The 17,994-nt window shown below is 36.7% G+C and overlaps 2 protein-coding genes across 2 annotated transcripts in view; one reads left to right on the top strand and one right to left on the bottom strand.

The window, feature by feature from the left end:
- The window catches only part of LOC121388907 (meckelin-like), a 68,647-nt gene that overhangs the window by 38,205 nt on the left and 12,448 nt on the right, over positions 1–17,994 (bottom strand). Inside the window, exons 8-11 of the mRNA XM_041520446.1 lie at positions 16,727–16,848; positions 14,499–14,751; positions 13,853–13,916; positions 12,543–12,638 (exon numbers count right to left, since the gene is read on the bottom strand). Of these exons, the coding sequence (XP_041376380.1) occupies positions 12,543–12,638; positions 13,853–13,916; positions 14,499–14,751; positions 16,727–16,848 (535 nt within the window). The remainder of the gene's footprint in view (positions 1–12,542; positions 12,639–13,852; positions 13,917–14,498; positions 14,752–16,726; positions 16,849–17,994) is intronic.
- On the top strand, positions 595–11,060 carry LOC121388908 (acid phosphatase type 7-like). The gene is made up of 4 exons (XM_041520447.1): positions 595–655; positions 5,606–6,314; positions 7,321–7,810; positions 8,685–11,060. The coding sequence occupies exons 2-4, from the start codon at positions 5,619–5,621 to the stop codon at positions 8,873–8,875; spliced, it is 1,377 nt and encodes a 458-aa protein (XP_041376381.1). The 5' UTR covers positions 595–655; positions 5,606–5,618; the 3' UTR covers positions 8,876–11,060.

Genomic DNA, 17,994 nt, shown 5'->3' with positions numbered 1-17,994 from the left:
GGCAGGACAATAAACAGATGATGAAAGAGTGACGGAATCCTGAACCGTTTGCTCAAGTAACATTGTAAACAGCACCCAGCAAATCAAACCAGGCAGGACAATAAACAGATGATGAAAGAGTGACGGAATCCTGAAGTTTGCTCAAGTAACATTGTAAACAGCACTAAATCAAAGAGCAGGTACAATAAAAAAATGATGAAAGAGTGAATGAGAGAATTTTAAAATGTTTACAAACCAGTTACAATAAACAATATAAAGAGTGATCCACTGTATAACTGTAAGTAGCACATAAATGCAGAACATTTTTTTAAAAAATGTTTACTTCAGTTAAACAAAATGAAAGAATGAGAGAATAAAATGTTTACTTGTTACACTGTATACTGTAAGTAGCACATATTTTAAAATGTTTACTTCAGTTACATATAATATACATGACACTGTATACTGTAAGTAGCACATATTTTAAAATGTTTACTTCAGTTACATATAATATACATGACATTGTATACTGTAAGTAGCACATTTTTATGGACGGGTGGACTAATTTTCAGATGTTTACATGAGTGACTTGTCAGCAGTGTCATGTGATCTAAGTGATAACAGATAAGTAAATAGCAAATGTCAAATCAAACCTGACACAAACCGACATACTAAGGTGAGTATTAATTGTAATTACTTTTAAAAGCAGGGTTATATAGCAACTGAACAACACACATGAACATTAAAGTTTATTTTGTTTATCCACTTAAAAGCACAGTGATTTATTAATCAATGGCTATTGGATATCAAACACTGGGTAATTCTGACATATAGTCATAGAGGAAACACACTATATGTTTTCAATGACAGCAAGGGATCTTTTACCTTTCCCACAGAGAACAGCACTTACCACAGCCTTTGATATACCATTTGTTGGGCACTGGCTGGGATGGGGAAAACCCAATCGAAGAAGGGGTCGACTGAGGTGATTCAATCCTACGACCAAAGATCCCCAGGCAAACACTCTACCAACTGAGCCAGATCCTGCCTGGGATCCAACGAAGTACAGTAAAAAATATATACACATTTAGTTTGTTTCAAAACTTCTTCATTCAAACAGCTAATTTAGTATATCACACTTATTCAAAGATGAAAGTGAATTACAAAAACAAATCCAGAATTTTTTATTTTTTTATTTTTTTATTATTTTATTTATTATAATATGCATTAATATACTCAAGGGGCGGGACGTAGCCCAGTGGTACAGTGCTCGCTCGATGCACGGTCGGTGAGAGATCGATCCCCATCGGTGGCCCCATTGCGCTATATTTCTCTTTCCAGCCAGTGCACCACGACTGGTATATCAAAGGCCGTGGTATGTACTACTCTGTCTGTGGGATGGTGCACATAAAAGATCCCTTGCTGCTAATCAAAAAGAATAGCCCATGAAATGGCGACAGCGGGTTTCCTCTCTCAATATCTGTATGGTCCTTAACCATATGTCTGACGCCATATAACCATAAATAAAATGTGTTGAGTGCATCGTTAAATAAAACATTTCTTTTTTTCTTTTAATATATTCGCCAGTAATGCACCAAAACAATATAAAATTTTAAGTGTGTAATAGATCTCATAACATGCTAAATATGAATCTGACATTGGTATAATAAATACTGCATTCATGAACAAGACTGATTCCAAAAGACATTTTGATAGCTAGAGTACTGAGGGTATGCAGCCATGATTCGCGGTCAGGTGATTTGTCTACAGAGATCTGATATGGACCATGAGAATATATGGTTCCAACTCTGTCTGTAAGAGGACTACTACGTTTACATCGCGAGCCAGTCTATGCAGATAAGACATTTCTGTAGCTTCCTTAAACAAAGGGATGTCTCAACACACACACACACAGATGTGCATTGAATAGTATTTCAAGAAAGGAACTGTAGGTCTTTTCAGGCATATTGTTCAAATTATTCTGAGGGAGAACGTTAAAAGTTTGTTTTGTTTAACGACACCACTAGAACACATTGATTTATTAATCATCGGCTACTGGATGTCAAACAGTTGGCTATTTTGACATAGACAGAGAGGAAATGCGCTACATTTTTCCATTAGTAGCAAGGGATCTTTTATATATGCATCATCCCACAGACAGGATAGCACATACCACGACCTTTGATATACCAGTCGTGGTGGCACTGTGACCGGTGTACTGGCTGGAATGAGAAATAGCCAAATGCACATCAAGTGTGGGCTTTGCCACTGGGCAATGCCCCCCCCCCCCCCCCCACCCCCACCACCAACAATTTTACAGAATTATTGATTATTGTTCAAATTATTGGTGGGGGGGGGGGGGGGGGAGAAGTACCTTTTATATATTATAGCAAGGACATGTAGGTTATGAGCTTGCTTTTGATTTAGTTACTACTCAGAATGAAAGAAAAAAAGAAGTGCTTTATTTAACAATGCATATGGCGTAGGACTTACATCTACATCTACATAGAGATAATTAAGAGAAAAAACCTGCTGCCGCTACTCCATGGGCTATTCTTTTCAATTAATTAGCAGCAAGGGACCTTTTATGTGCACTATCCCACAGACAGGATAGTGTGTACCACGGCCTTTGTCACACCAGTTGAGGAGCACTGCATGGCCAGCTGGGACGAGAAATAGCCCAATGGCCACTCAGAATGAGTGTTTAAAGCTCAGTCGGGTGATGCAAGACAATACATACAAAATCAAATAAGCTTCATAATTTAGAATAGTGTGTAAAATTCTGGACATGAGGTATAAGGTATTTATGGAAGTTAAAGAAACTGGTCAGGGAAGTGTTTACAGTATAATTATGTCAGTCAGCTGATCAGCTGATCAATTTACAGCTACTGTTATCAATATCAAGATGGGTCAGTGAACTTGACCTGGTTGTTACAATTAATGTGGCATTTAACAATACTGGTAATTTTTATTGTTTTGATTTTTTTTGGAGGGGTGGGTAAGTGTGTGGGTGTGTGGTGTTGTTGTTTTTGGCCTAAAGGTTACTTTTAAGGACTTTAAGAAAATGGTGATGCAGACTTTCTTGCATAGAATATTAAATTCTTTACAATCAATATTGTTTGTGGTGGGTTTTATCTTTTTTAAAATCTCTTTTCTATTGTTTAATTTCTTTCTTTTTTCTTTTTCTTTTATTTCTTATGTCACTCTAGTATTTGTATGAGACCCAAATAAGGTTGTTTTGTTGTTGCTTTTTGACTCTCTTCTTTTTTTTTTTTTTGGGGGGGGGGGTGTGTCCCCCCACATGACTACATTATTATAGTATACCAGCCTTAGTAGCATAGTGCTTAAGCCATCATACTTAAGGTAAGTACCCGGTACATGTAAGTACAAGGTTACAATGGGGGGGGGGGGGGGGGGAGGTAACAGTCAGTAAAGTGCTCGCCTGAGGTGCTTGAGTTAGAGGACTCAACCCCTTCGGTGGAACTCAACTGAACCCCTTCGGTGGAACTCAACTGAACCCCATCGGTGGATCCAATTAGGTTTCTCCCAAGAAAAGTGAAGTGGGTTTCCTCTTAAGACAATACCAGTATGTCATAATTACCAAATGTTTGACATCCAATAGCCAATTAGTAAATCAATGTGATCTAGTAGTGCTGTTAAAGGGACATTCCCGAGTTTGCTGGAAGTTTTAATATGTTATCGACTAATAAACTTTTTAACGATTGTAATTACATAGCAAATATATTTTTCTGCATAAAATATTAGTGGCTGTGTATTAAACATGTTTCAAATATTTGTACTAGGTTAAATTTCATTTTATTTTCTAAAATATATATTTTCATACGTACGAAATTATTTGAAGACAAAATCTAGTTTGGGCTTCTTACAAATATTAAGACAACCATAAACACATTGAATATAAAAACACTGGTATTCTGAATAAGAAAATATATTTAATATGTAAGTTTAATCGTATAAATATTTTATTAGTCGCAAACATCTTACAATGCAGCAAACTCAGGAATGTCCCTTTAAACAAAACAAACGTTAGCTTTAGTCTTACAATGGCTTCCTAATATAATGAGTTTTAACAGCTCTTTGAGGTAAAAGGATTTCTTGGACATCATGAAATCATTGCACTAAACATTGAATATTATGTCCTGAAAATTTTTTCTTTTCTTAGGTTTTCTAATTCTGCAAAATCTTTCCCCAGATCACTCCACCAACATGGGTAATAAAATATAATATTAATCTGGGAAATTACTTAAACTTTAACATGTTTTTCATCAATATAAAACAAAATAAATTCTATATCATCAACCTACATGTAACTCAGTGATATTACAGTCAAACTTCGATACCTCGATCTTGAAGGGCACAAGGAAATAGTTTGAGTTTCAGGGAGTTCAAGTTTTCAAAATTAATATATAAGAGTTCAAATCTGAAACAAGAAGTAAATGATATAATGAACATTGATGCATTTTGCAGATGTGAAAACATGGCGGAACGTAACTAACAAATAAAACACTGAACGCCGAATATAACGCAATTCACTAAATTATTTTAATTATTTTAAATAAGAAAAATCATTAAAATGCACTAATGCAGATCAGAAACTAACATTTATATAATTTAAAAAAAAGAAACAGTGTTAATAAATATTACAAGTGCTCTTTGAAATTTACCAGACTGTGTCTATAATTATGTATTATGTAGGGAGATTCTCTGCCATGTATGAACACCGACAAGCAAACACAGGATCAATTCGTTCCACTTAGTCGGCGATCTAGTATTCTGTAATTATCACCTGCCTCCTCGCCAGGCCACCCGGGACAGACGCGCTTCGTCTGACTGACCTGATTGACAATTCATTCGTCTTTAAAATACTATCAGCAACGAGTCTGATCATTCCACACGTCGAGTTTTAGAGGTGCATAATCTATTTAATCTTTATGGCAGGACCAAATAATTAGGTCGAGAGATCGAGTTTATCGAGTGTTCAAAGTTTGAGTTTTCGAAGGCCGTGATTACTAGTTTCTATAGCAATTCGGCCAGGACCGTCGCTTCAGGTCAAGAGATCGAAATTTTCTAGAGATCGAAGGTGGAGTTATCGAAGTTTGACTGTATATACATGTACCTTGTTAGGCATCATAATCCATTTTACAAACATTTAAACAACTAATATTAGCAAAACAGATGAAATGTTAAATGAGACCACTAGAGCACATGATTAATTAATCATCAGCTACTGGATGTCAAACATTTGATAATTGTGACAGGTAGTCATTAGAGCGAACCCACTACATTTTTCCATTAGCAGCAAGGGATCTTTTATATGCACATTCCCACAGACAGGAAAGCACATACCACGGCCTCTGACGAGCTGTGGTGCACTGGTTGGAACAAGAAAACCCCCACCAATCAGTTGAAATGGATCTACCATGGTGGTTTGATCCTGCGATGCAACACCTTAGGTGAGCTAAATCCCTCCCCTCTATAAAAGACAATTACCACGGATAAGTTACTTTTTTCTGATTTAAAGTTTTCTTTTCTAATATGGCAGTATAAATATCTTTAAATTGATTCTCACTTGGAATTTAATCAATTTGTTATTTTTATTTTTTAGCTTCCATTAAATCATGGAGGTAAAAGGTTTGCTCGCAGCTCTTCTCATCTGTCTGACGGTCTCCCAGGACGAGGCCTGCCTGTTCTCCAAGTACATACTGAGCCGTGAACACGGCCACCTCTACCCAGACTTCCACCACGACTTCGCAATAAGATCCTCACCACCGGTACAGGACATTCACCTCGCCCTGGCTGGCGACGGCATCATGCGCGTCAACTGGCTCAACCCCATACCTTTCAGCCAAGGACTTTTCAGCCCTATGTGTTACTATGGCAACAGTTCTAAAAACATCAACATTAAAGTTCCTGGCTTTATTAGCACATATCCCAGTGGAGACTTCGAGCTGACCTTGAACACGGCTACACTTGACCTTCATCAGTTGGCAAACATATATGAGACTGTTTATTATGTGTGTGGTGACGAGAAGTATGGGTGGAGTGAGACCCATTTTTTCACCCTTCAGCCAGGTACGATAAAAGAGAATGTCGATTCAGGTGAGGGTCCGCTGATAGCTTTAGTGGGGGACATGGGTGTGACTCATGGTGAACACACAATGGCGTCCATCAGTAAGAGAGTCAAGTCGAGCGACGTACAAATGCTTGTTCATGCTGGAGACATCAGCTACGCAAACAAGTTTGGTGGAAAGACAGGCAATAACAGTTACATATGGGTCAACTACATGAACCAGCTGCAGTCAACCGTCTCTCAGGTAACTGAACTATAATGGCTTTCAGTAGGACAAAATGTTTTATAAAGTCTGATTGGCTCAGCTGATTTCAAACAAAATGTCTCAGCCAATCAGAGCTAAGTTTAGCAAACTTTGGTTCCACCGATTGTTTTGTTTTTAAAAGAAAAACTTTCATTATTATGAGTATAATTTCAGACACACTAGATTCAGATCATGTTCTATCCAATCACTAGTCATGTTAAGGTCTATTTCAGATATCATACACAGTGTAAGGCAACGTTTGTTCAATACCAACAACATACACATTAAAATTGAACAACTGGCTCTATTTGCTGAAGAAAGTACACAACATCCAGCAGGAATAGAACCTTTTTTGTTAATAATAATTAAAATATCAATGCTTCCTACTCAACTGACCCTGTCATCATTTCTAAAATATTCAAAATTGACTGCTACATTATCAGTGTATACGGAAAAATCAGATATTGAATTTTGAGGAAATGTTTTTTTAGGATCCTGCAAGAATTATAACAATGCTGTAATCTAAATATTTTGGAATTCTGTCTCATAATCTTAAATGCTTCTGATTCAAATTCCGTGGAATCACAGAATCCTATTACATTCGCAGCCTGTTAATAATGATTATATATAACACAATCATCTATCACAGAGTGTGATTTTGAGGAGAGTCATGGAGCTCGTAAAAATCATATAGGACTCTGTAGCTTGGCTAGCATATGAGCCTGCATGGCTCGTAAAAGTTATTTGTACAAATTACATTCAATATGATTTTTCGAAATGACACAGTCAACATATGTCTCAAAATGCTGGGAAACCAGTCTTGAATAGCGATCTTTTCCATGGTTTCATGCAAAACATTTAGTGTATCTTCTGTTCTATTGGAGACACACTGCAGGGCTCACTGGGTTGGTGGCAGGCTCTAAAGACTTGCAAACAGGGAGTCCTTATGACACTTAAATTTTTTAAGTGAAAATCGCACACTGTATCGACAGCTCCATTTTGTCAGGTGCCGTACATGCTGTGTCCGGGAAACCACGAGAGCCAGTTCGACTTCGCCGGCTACCTCAACTGGTACACGATGCCGACCACCCACAGCGGCTCCACCTCCCCCTTCTGGTTCTCCTTCGACTACATGGGCATCCACTTCCTCTCATTTTCCACCGAGCATCCGTTCCAACAGAACTCCACCCAGTTCGCCTGGATCAAACAGGACCTCTACAAGGCCAACTCTAACCGCGCCAACGTTCCCTGGATAATAGTCTACGGGCATCGACCTCTGTACTGCACCAGCGTGATCTGCTCAGAGCGGTGCGAGAGCGAAGCGCCACGGTTTCGGTCATACCTGGAGGATCTGTTGTACGAACAGAAGGTTGACGTGGTGATGGCGGGACACAATCACAACTACGAAAGAACGTACCCCGTCTACAAGTTGAAGGCAACTCAGAAGGACTACAACAACCCAAAGGCACCGGTGTATATTGTAAATGGAGCAGCAGGTGGGTGAAGAGACTTTTCATTGATTTTTTTTTTACAAACAATGTAATAAAGTACCAGATATTAGCATAAAAAAAGAAACACAACAAAAAACAACAAAAGACCTATAAAAAAACCTCCCAAGACATAAAGGATTTGAAATTTGTGTTACACAAATAGATGTATAACATGTCAGGGAAATAAAACTTATTACAAGTCTGATATACAGAGCATTTTATTATGAACAAGCATTCTGAGAATACTGCTAAAGCAATACATGTCCCCTACCGGGCCCAAAAAATTTTCTTATCTCCTAAATTCAAGGGCCATACCTCTTGAAAAGTGGGTAAATCACCATGAAAGTTCTGATCTGTAAGAATATGTGATAAAGCTATATACAAAATTTCGTTTCAATATCTTCCTAAGTTGAAGGACCATAACTCTGTCAAAAATGGGTAAATCACCATGCAAGTCAAACTTGATCTGTAACATTACATGATAAAGCTATACATAAAATTTCAGCTCAATATCTCAAGGCATTCTAGGGGACTAATAAATACATTTAAGGTATGCTTTGACAAATAGGGAAAAAATCAATACTAAGCAACTACAAAAAATATTAAATTTAAAATAAGGCTTTATTGGTCAAAACACACATTCCATGTACAAAGGTTACGAACTCAAGATACACCAGTTGAAGGGTAAACACTAGTTCTAAATACTTTACTGTACATTGCAAATAACACTTTGGGTGAACTGATGCATTGAGTCAACTGTGCAGTGAGCAAACAATAATTTAATTTCTTTTTACAAAATTCTAAATGTCTGGTCATAATGGCAACAGTCGCACTCATGATAAATATATTAAATTTAATATTTTATGTCTTTGTTTTACAGGCAACCCTGAATGGAATGATCCCACATTCAGGCTGAATGTTCCCTGGCGAGCTCACGCACAGTTCACGTTCGACACCGGTTATCTCTTACTGCGGCCGTCACCAACACAACTTCATTTTCAGTACGTCATCAGCAAACGTGACAAAGTTGTCGATCAGTTTACCATAACAAAAACATCCAACCAATTTTAGCTTAAAACTTCAAACTCTACTGTTTGCAGTAATCTGTAGTGCTGTGGTGTTTTCTAGAAATGATTTGTCACCAAAGTGACGATAAGGCAACACAACAATATTAAATGTTAGATTTTTCATCTGTATTTTTTTTTTAATCAGCGAGAAATTTTATGTTGTATTTTATATCTACATGACACTGGAAATACCTCTCATTGAAATGTTTGTTTTAAGAGGTCAATAAAAAATGGGGGAGGGGAAGGGATGAAAATCTATAATTATTTTATTATGGCCTGATCTATAATTTTGTATTCAATCATTAAAACACTGCCTACCAAATGATTATTAAAGCATTGCCTATCAACTGACTCATCCATCACTAAAAGTTCTAGCAACAGAAGACATTAATGTACAGATTTAAGCGTAACACTCTTCTAAGAACAATAATAAAGTTCAACAATAGTCAAACATACAGCGTGTCAAACATTTTGTATGTAAATGAGACTGAATTTATCATTGTATGCAACAATGGTATCAATTATTTAAATAAAGATATTTAATAGGGGTGTAACGATACAGTAGGGTTGCGATACGATACGTATCATGATATTCACCTCACGATACGATAAGTATCGCGATGTTAAATTTACAATTAAAAATACTGAATTGTTGGTCTAGAAAATTATTAATATATTAATAATAGATCACTTATATTTGTGAGGAGTGCAAGGAAAACAACCACAAATGGTTCACAACTGTGTTGAATTATTTGTTTTAAAAAGTCATGTTCTTTGTTTTTTTAAATAAGACTGTACACACTTTGTGGTTTTAATTGTGCTCTTTGGGCTGTGATAATATCCTCTGCAGTGAAAAAACACTTTTGAAACAAATTCTGCCCACCTCAAACTTTGAAACATGTTCTTGGTGTGTACAGGTATGTTTTGGCCAGTTTAGCTAGCACTGTAGAGCAGGGTGCACATTAAGTCAATACTTTTCTTAATGTGCAGGGCGAGTTGCTTCCCTCTATTTAGCAAATTTAAAATGGTGGGCAATTTTTTTATGTTGTCTTTGGAAAATTTATTTTGTTAATAATGATGCAAGTACTCCAATCGGGATTTATTGAGTATGGTAGGTTATACATTTTTGGTTTGTGTGTCCACTTGTGGCACTATTTCGGTTGAGAAACGGTTGAAACATGGTGCAACAAGTTTTGAATACCAATAATATACAGGATATGTAAAAATATTCGGACGTAGAAACAACCACACTTTGGACTACTACTACTAGCATTGGAAATCTATGTTCAGAGGATTACTCGAAAGGGGAATACATTCCTCTTTCTTGTAAACAGTGATTTCCTCATCCACCTGGGCACACTGTGGCTTATCAACTGGCTGGTAGGCAGAAGAAAAAACGCCATACGGTATATTGTACTTCGCAGGCGGATTTTCAAATTCGTCTGCTAAGAACTCCATGCTTTGCAAACATGTCACATATGTCAAACAATACCGACGAAGACCTAGGTTCGAGCAAGCGATTGGCTATAAATCTGGATATCAGCCAATCGAAATTAATTTAACTTAACGCTGTGTGTGGACTGGTTTCCGGTAACGGTAACTGGAACGGAAACTAGGGCAAGATATGCGGTTTGCGTACATGACAAATATGACAAAAGGTACATTTATTTTAAATAAATCAATACTTTAAATGACAAATATAAATTTTTTAAAACCGTAAGTATCGACACAATAGTGCATGTATCGTATCGTAGAGAGAAATACCGCGACATGTCGACTTATCGATAAATCAGTACGTCCCTAATATTTAATAGGCAAACCTTCCTTTTGTAGCTCTTTAATCAAACTGCAGAACTTTGTTAAATCAGCAGTTATTTCGTACATCGGAGGTGGGGGTGGGGGTAAAGCAGATATCACAACAATTACTATTTTATGCCTGGTGAGTTGCCTACATCTTTTTTCATTATGCTTATTTTATTTATTTTTTTAAATATTTTGCAGTGTTCTACACTCGGTTTTATAACTTACTCTTCTTTGGCTAGTGGACAAAAAAAAATTACTAGCCAAGCTTAAAATGTTACTCGCCACAGTGTGACACTACTCATTTTGTATCATTTATGAATGTGTTGTAACCATCATAACATTATAGATGACTTATGCTGCTAAATTAAATAAATAATTTGAAACAGTGAAATTATTTAGTTTTCACTGAATTATGAATTTGAAATGAGGACCATTTCAGAATTGATCGCATGAGGGAGGCGGGAGGGACTGTAGTTATAATTCTATGCCTCATATGACTGCCATTTTTTTCCTACATATCCTACCGTTTAACTAAAATATTATTTTGTGGGTGGTGGGTATACAAAAAACAAGAGAAAAAAAAGTCTCCCCTCATTTGATTTATGCCAGCAACATGCTTGCTAATTTTTCTACAATAGGTATAGTGCATTGTGTCAGTAATATCGCCATGTTGAAGCCACAGAAACTGAAGTTTCATTAAATTTTCTAAGTTTTTTTGGCTGGCTCTGTTTCGGTTTCAGCTGTCTTGTCTTCTTGATTAGCATTTGAAGTTTTAGATTTTCGTTTTCCTAAAGAATTGTAATATTTTAACATTTTGCCGCTTTGAAAGTTTTCGCCGTGTTTCTACATGGTGGGCAGAAACAGCGCATACATGTACGTCTACACAGCAAGAAAAAAGAAAAAGAAAACGCTAACTGGGGCTGCATTCGATTTGAACGATTGTAGAAACGTGCATAATGGATTAGCAGATCAAATGCAACACTTGTGTCTGTTCAATAATTACATAGTGGAAACTTTGGCAGGTTTATTTTTTACCCTGATTCACATAACACTTTGTAACGTTAAGACTACCATCCCTTCTAAAATTATGTAACACTTTGTCACCCCGTCCACTTTTCACTGCCAAAGTTCTGCAATTTAACCAACATTATTCGGTTTGCTTCTTCTTCTTTTTTTGAATTTATTATTTTAAATAAATAATTGATTAAAAATGCATCTAATAGAAAATATGGCCATGTATGGTTGCCGGTATTTAGTTTATGCTTTAAAAAAAAAAAATCAATTTGTTTTAAAGACGTTGTCGGTAAGTAAGTCTTGACCAACAACTCCTCCCCTCCCCCATAATGTTTGTAATGCATCACATGGTGCATCAAAGGACTCTGAACGCACATGGCAAATAATTTAATACTTAGACGTTTTTGGAGTCAGTCGCCAGATGGCGACGATAATAAATTCAATCAGTCGCCACAGTTAACATTTTGGTCGCAACGTAGAATACTGTTTTGGGGGGTGATGGACATATTTTAAAAAGTGCCACCAAACCCCCCCCCCCCCCCCCCCCCCAATCAAAGTTAAAGTCTATTTCCTTTAACATCACCACTAGACCACATTGATTTATCCATCATCGGATACTGAATGTTAAAACATTTAGTAATTCTAATATATATAGTCTTAGAAAGGAAAATCGCTATATTGAAACACGCAATGGATCTTTTATACACATTTTTCAATAGACAGGATAACATATACTATGGCCTTTTACATACCAGTCTTTGGGATAAAAAAAACACACCAGAGAATGGGTCCACCGAGGGTATTTGATCCAGTGACCCAAACACCTCAAACAAACATCATTAACATCCACTAACCTTCATTTGGCTTACGGCTGCTGGTATCTCGATAGTTGGTCACGAGAACTGGGATCTTGTACAGCTTTTTCTTCCCACTCTCTGTGTACTCCAAATCTGATTCCACGTTAAGGTTTTAAGCTTAACAAATGTATTTTCTTTAACAGACAATCAGTTGCCAGATCATGACATGATAATGGTGCTGGTATTGTGGTAATGTATACAAGAAGTTATGAAATAATTAATATATGTTAAAATTGGCTAAAGAAAAACTATTTCCAGTGCGAGCCCTGTGAGTAGATTTTGAGCAGATATTTTAAGAGCAGAGTATAAATTCTAAGTTAAAGTTTGTTTTGTTTAATGACACCATTAGAGCAATCGATTTATTAATCATTAACTATTGGATGTGAAACATATTTATATATATAATCATAAAAGAGGAAAGCTGATACATTTTCCCATTAGCAGCATGGGATCTTTTATATGCACCATCCCACAGACAGGACTGCATACCACTGTTTTTGATATACCAGTCGTGGTGCACTGGCTGAAACATGAAATAGCCCAATGAGATCGATCCCTGACAACGAGCTACTCTCGATTCACTAATATCAAAACCTATTTACCTTTCGACCGACCGTTCAAAATTGCGCCAAATTCCCTCAATCAAAATTGCGCACCCTTTTCTCTTTGGCATTTAACTGCTCCATTCAAATTCCATAGCACCACCACCACCCCCACCCACCTGCTACCGATTTAATCGGGCTGCTGGTGCTCCCTTGCACCTGCCAGTGCAGGCGGTCCCTCCTCTTCTCCCCCCCACCTTTCCTGTCGTGGACGGAGGAGCTGGCCAAGGCCGGCTCTTGTGCCCACAACAGGCGTGTGCTACAACAGCTTGTTCTGAATGTGCACGTAAAACCCTATAACATGACATGACACATGATCCCTGACCGAACATGCATCAGGCGATTGCTTTACCACTGGGCTATATCCCATAGATTTTGAGAATTTAGAGTGTACTTTGAGCATAGATTTTGAGTGCAGATATTTGACAGAATTTAGAGTGTACTTTGAGCATAGATTTTGAGTGAAGATATTTGACAGAATTTAGAGTGTACTTTGAGCATAGATTTTGAGTGAAGATATTTGACAGAATTTAGAGTGTACTTTGAGCATACATTTTGAGTGAAGATATTTGATAGAATTTAGAGTGTACTTTGAGCATAGATTTTGAGTGCAGATATTCAGTAAAAATATTTAGTATAGATCTGAAATATTGCTATAAATGGTATTATGAATATTTTGAATGACATGAAACGAGAAAAGGATACAAGGATCATAGAACACCAGGGGGTAAACTGACTGATCCCACAGCGTTTTGGCCGTGATGCTGCACTGAAATGGTGAAATATTTTATTAAATAAACTTTCCAAAAGGCCTAAAACAGAAGTTAATATAATTCTGAGCAAAGCATAACTATTTTTGTTGCATAATCAAATAATAATTAACTCATTAAAATCAAATAAAAGTTAAATTGTGCAGATGAAAAAGCATTGTATAAGTTCAAAACAATTAAAGAAAAGGAAAAAAAGCCTAATACATTTTTCATCTGTGATAACAAAATCATAATTAATCCAAGTGGGTTTTTTAATATTTGAACTTTCTTAATATGCATTACGACATATATCCACAAATACAACTTTGACTCAAAGATTCACTATCAAGAACTTATGGGTTGTGAAGAACTGAACTAAATGCAACTACTGTATATCTTCACAGATAAGTCAAATTTTTTTCACCCAAAAATTATTTTATAACTTGGGGGGTCGACTATAAGAGGGTAAAAAAATTCACCCAAAAATATTACCGTTTTGGGGATTATTTTACAAGTTTTATTGTTGAATTATGCGCTGTATTTATACTCAAATATGTTAATTTGACAAATTTATTTTGGTTATGCGAAAAAACACTATTTACCGACTGTGAATACACTGTTCCAAACCGGAATGCTGCATTGAGTTTCTTCTCCGAGTCATTGCACAGCTGCAACAGTCCCCCCGTGACACTCTTCATTCCCAGGAAGTTCCCGTCAATGTTGTACGCGGCTAGCGTATACTTCAACACTGACGCCGGGGTGAATGTGTACGACGTGGGTATGTCGTTATTGATCACAGCATCGTCAGCCTTCCCGGTGTAGAACAACATGGGTTTGTAGATCTCATTCAGAGGACTAGCGGAGAGAAGAAGAAACACATAATAATTAGACAAATTATACATATATAGTAAAGTTTGTTTTATTTAACGACGCCACTAGAGCACATTGATTTTTTATCTTATCATTGGCTACTGGACATCAAACATATGGTCATTCTGACACTGTTTTTTAGAAGAAACCCAGTCGCCACATAGGCTACTCTTTTATGACAGGCAGCAAGGGATCTTTTATTTGCGCTTCCCACAGGCAGGATAGCACAAACCATGGCCTTTGTTGAACCAGTTATGGATCACTGGTCGGTGCAAGTGGTTTACACCTACCCATTGAGCCTTGCAGAGCACTCACTCGGGATTTGGAGCCGGTATCTGGATTAAAAATCCTATGCCTTGACTGAGATCGAAACCTAGTACCTACCAGCCTGAAGACCGATGGCCTAACCACGAGGCCACTGAGGCCGGTCTATACATATATAGATTCTCACGGCAGGATATAGGCCAGTGGTAAAGCACTTGTTTGATGTGTAGTCGATCTAGGATCGATCCACAATGGTGGGGCTATTAAGCTATTTCTTGTTCCACCCAGTGCATCACAACTGGTATATTAAAGGTTGTGGTATATGTTATCCTGTCTATGGGATGATGCATATAAAAGATCCCTTGCTGCTAATGAAACAATGTACCAGATTTCCTCTCTAAGACTATAACCAAATGTTTGACATCCAATAGCCGATGATTAATAAATCAATGTGCTCTAGTGGTGTTGGTAAACAAAACAAACTAACTTTATATAGATTCTATATAGTGTGCGTGTGTGTGTGATTTGTTGTGTGTGCACGCATGTGTGTGTTGTGAAATCCCATCCATCCATCCTTTCATCCAACTGTACCCCACCCACTCATTCATCCATATTCAGAATTCAAACTTCATCATCAATTATCAGTTATAATCTGATAGCACTAACCAATCATCTTTTAATTACACAATCTTTTTGAATCATATGAACACAAGAAGGATCTGAATTACAAGAACCATGCACCTATTGTCGTATGCACTGGGATCTAGACCCAACAAATTGATCATTTTACCTTCAACTATTTAACCTTCTGACTGCTAGAGTCGAGATATCTCGCCTGACGTCACGCCAGTCGACATACTGAACACTGTATACAGTGCATTCCCCAAGTCATATTTCCAGCCGTTTTGCACACAACACTCACCGGAAGCAATTTATTAACAGAAAATGAAAGACAAGTCAGCTTCCTGTGACTTTTGATTTAAGTTTTTCAAATAAAAATACCTTGAAATTTTGAATTGAAAAAGTGGTTTTTTGCAAGTATTTTTTCTTGACAACAATGACGGCACATCACAGTAATTTTCAGGGATTAACAGCTGATTGTGACAGCTAATTTGATCGTTTTACCAACAACGAAAATCACCAAATATTGGGATAGGAATCGTAGTTCATTTTTAAAAAGCAATTCTGGTCAGAAAGCCACTGCTATTGGGAAAATGGACATAAATACTGGACAGCTGGTCACAAATGCCCGTAAGTAAATACGACTTTTTCAATTTTTTTGCTTAATTTTAATCAACAATCTAAAATATCTTTTAAAAATTTAAAATACACAAAAATAATACTTACCCATTCAAGTATGAAATTATTTTATGTATTTATAAAACATTTAAGTGAATATGTGAGTAAAATTATAAACTTGTCAAAAATTAATCCAGTAGTCTAAAGGTTAATATCTTTTTTCTTTATGTACACATGGAAACAACACAAACCCCAACATATTGACATCAATTTCATCATCTTAAATGGAGGAACAATTACAGTTAAAATGTTCTGCAACAATCAGTTATAGGTTTTTATAATCGATCATCACATTAGTAGAGCCAAACCAATCAATTTCCGATTATAATCAACCATTAGAACACAACTACCATACCATCCCATCCCATCCCATCCCATAAATCCAAAGTTGTCTCACTCTTGTATTTTTGAGAAGAATGTGCAGGCTTGCTTACTGCCAGTCTGCGAGGAGCCGACGTCGTACAGCAGTAGAACACACATGTTGGCCAACTGCTGACATGACGTAAACTTCCGGTACCTCTGCAGAAAACAAAATATGTGATATTAGGAAATGTAGGTGTACACGGGGAAAACAACACAATAATTACATGAGCCGACGTCGTAAAGCCCCGATTTTAACCAAACCTTACTTATTACAGTGTGTATCTCAAGCTCTTTATTAAGGCCTCTTCGACATTGACGTAATGAAGTTTGGCCATATTTAAAATTCAAAACTTAATTTCTTGAACATGTTTACAGTTGTGTACTCTCAAGTGCCTAATAAACATAGGGGCTGAATAAGCATAGTGTCTGGAAAATGTTCTAAAATCAATTAAAAGTCGGGTGTGGAATTAGCATATGGTGTGGATTTTTTTTTTTTTAAACCCAATAAGAGTAGAGTGTGGAATTAGCATAGGGTCTGGAAATTTAGCTAAACTGTAAAAATTGACTAGTAATGAAAACAGAATTTGGTTTGGAACTTGTAGTAAATTCCATCGTATGAAAAACTGCGTTCCCCGTGGGACGTAATATAAACGTATATTTATATTATCCAACTGTTACAACTGTGTTGCTGTCACACACAACTCATTAAAACTGTAGGTGTGTTTGTATGTTTAAATGAAATTATGATAATTAATGTGAGGAGAGATTGCAGCTTTGAAAAATCCAAAAGTTCCATGCAAGAAAACCAAAACAATCGGGGTGGATGACAGCTCGCTAGATTCATCTCCTGTATTTAACACATGGTCAATTATAACAAAATGCAATTTCATCAACTTAATTTTTACCTGTAGCATAGGTGGTTCATTTATGATGCCAGGGGCTGGCATGCATAAATCTCAGCTGAAGATTCACAAACAACTGTGGTCATCAGCCTGGAAAGTGGTTAGAGGACATAACTCTGGCAAATTTTTCTAGCAAATTTCTAATTGAGGCTATATGTAAGCATTTGATAAATTAAGAATTGTAATAAGCATCGAGTGCAGAATTAGCGAAGGGGGTCACATTTTTGTAATTAAACATAGGGTGTTGAATAAGCATAGACAGTTTTTCACAAATTTAATAAACGTAGGTGTACGTTTATTTGGCACTCGAGAGTATCATTCTATTATCAGTGGTTAGAGCACAGCTGAATTTCTAGTCCAATGGGAGCTTCATATTTGGTCACATGAAGTACATTTATAT

Source organism: Gigantopelta aegis, chromosome 14, assembly GCF_016097555.1.
Source record: "Gigantopelta aegis isolate Gae_Host chromosome 14, Gae_host_genome, whole genome shotgun sequence".
NCBI lineage: Eukaryota > Metazoa > Mollusca > Gastropoda > Neomphalida > Peltospiridae > Gigantopelta > Gigantopelta aegis.
This window is presented reverse-complemented; position numbering and strand designations above follow the sequence as displayed.

Coding starts and splice junctions, on each gene's coding strand:
- LOC121388908 (XM_041520447.1), top strand. CDS start 5,619: ATGGAGGTAAAAGGTTTGCTCGCAGCTCTTCTCATCTGTCTGACGGTC. Junction 6,315..7,320: donor TGCAGTCAACCGTCTCTCAG/GTAACTGAACTA, acceptor CCATTTTGTCAG/GTGCCGTACATGCTGTGTCC. Junction 7,811..8,684: donor TATTGTAAATGGAGCAGCAG/GTGGGTGAAGAG, acceptor TTTGTTTTACAG/GCAACCCTGAATGGAATGAT.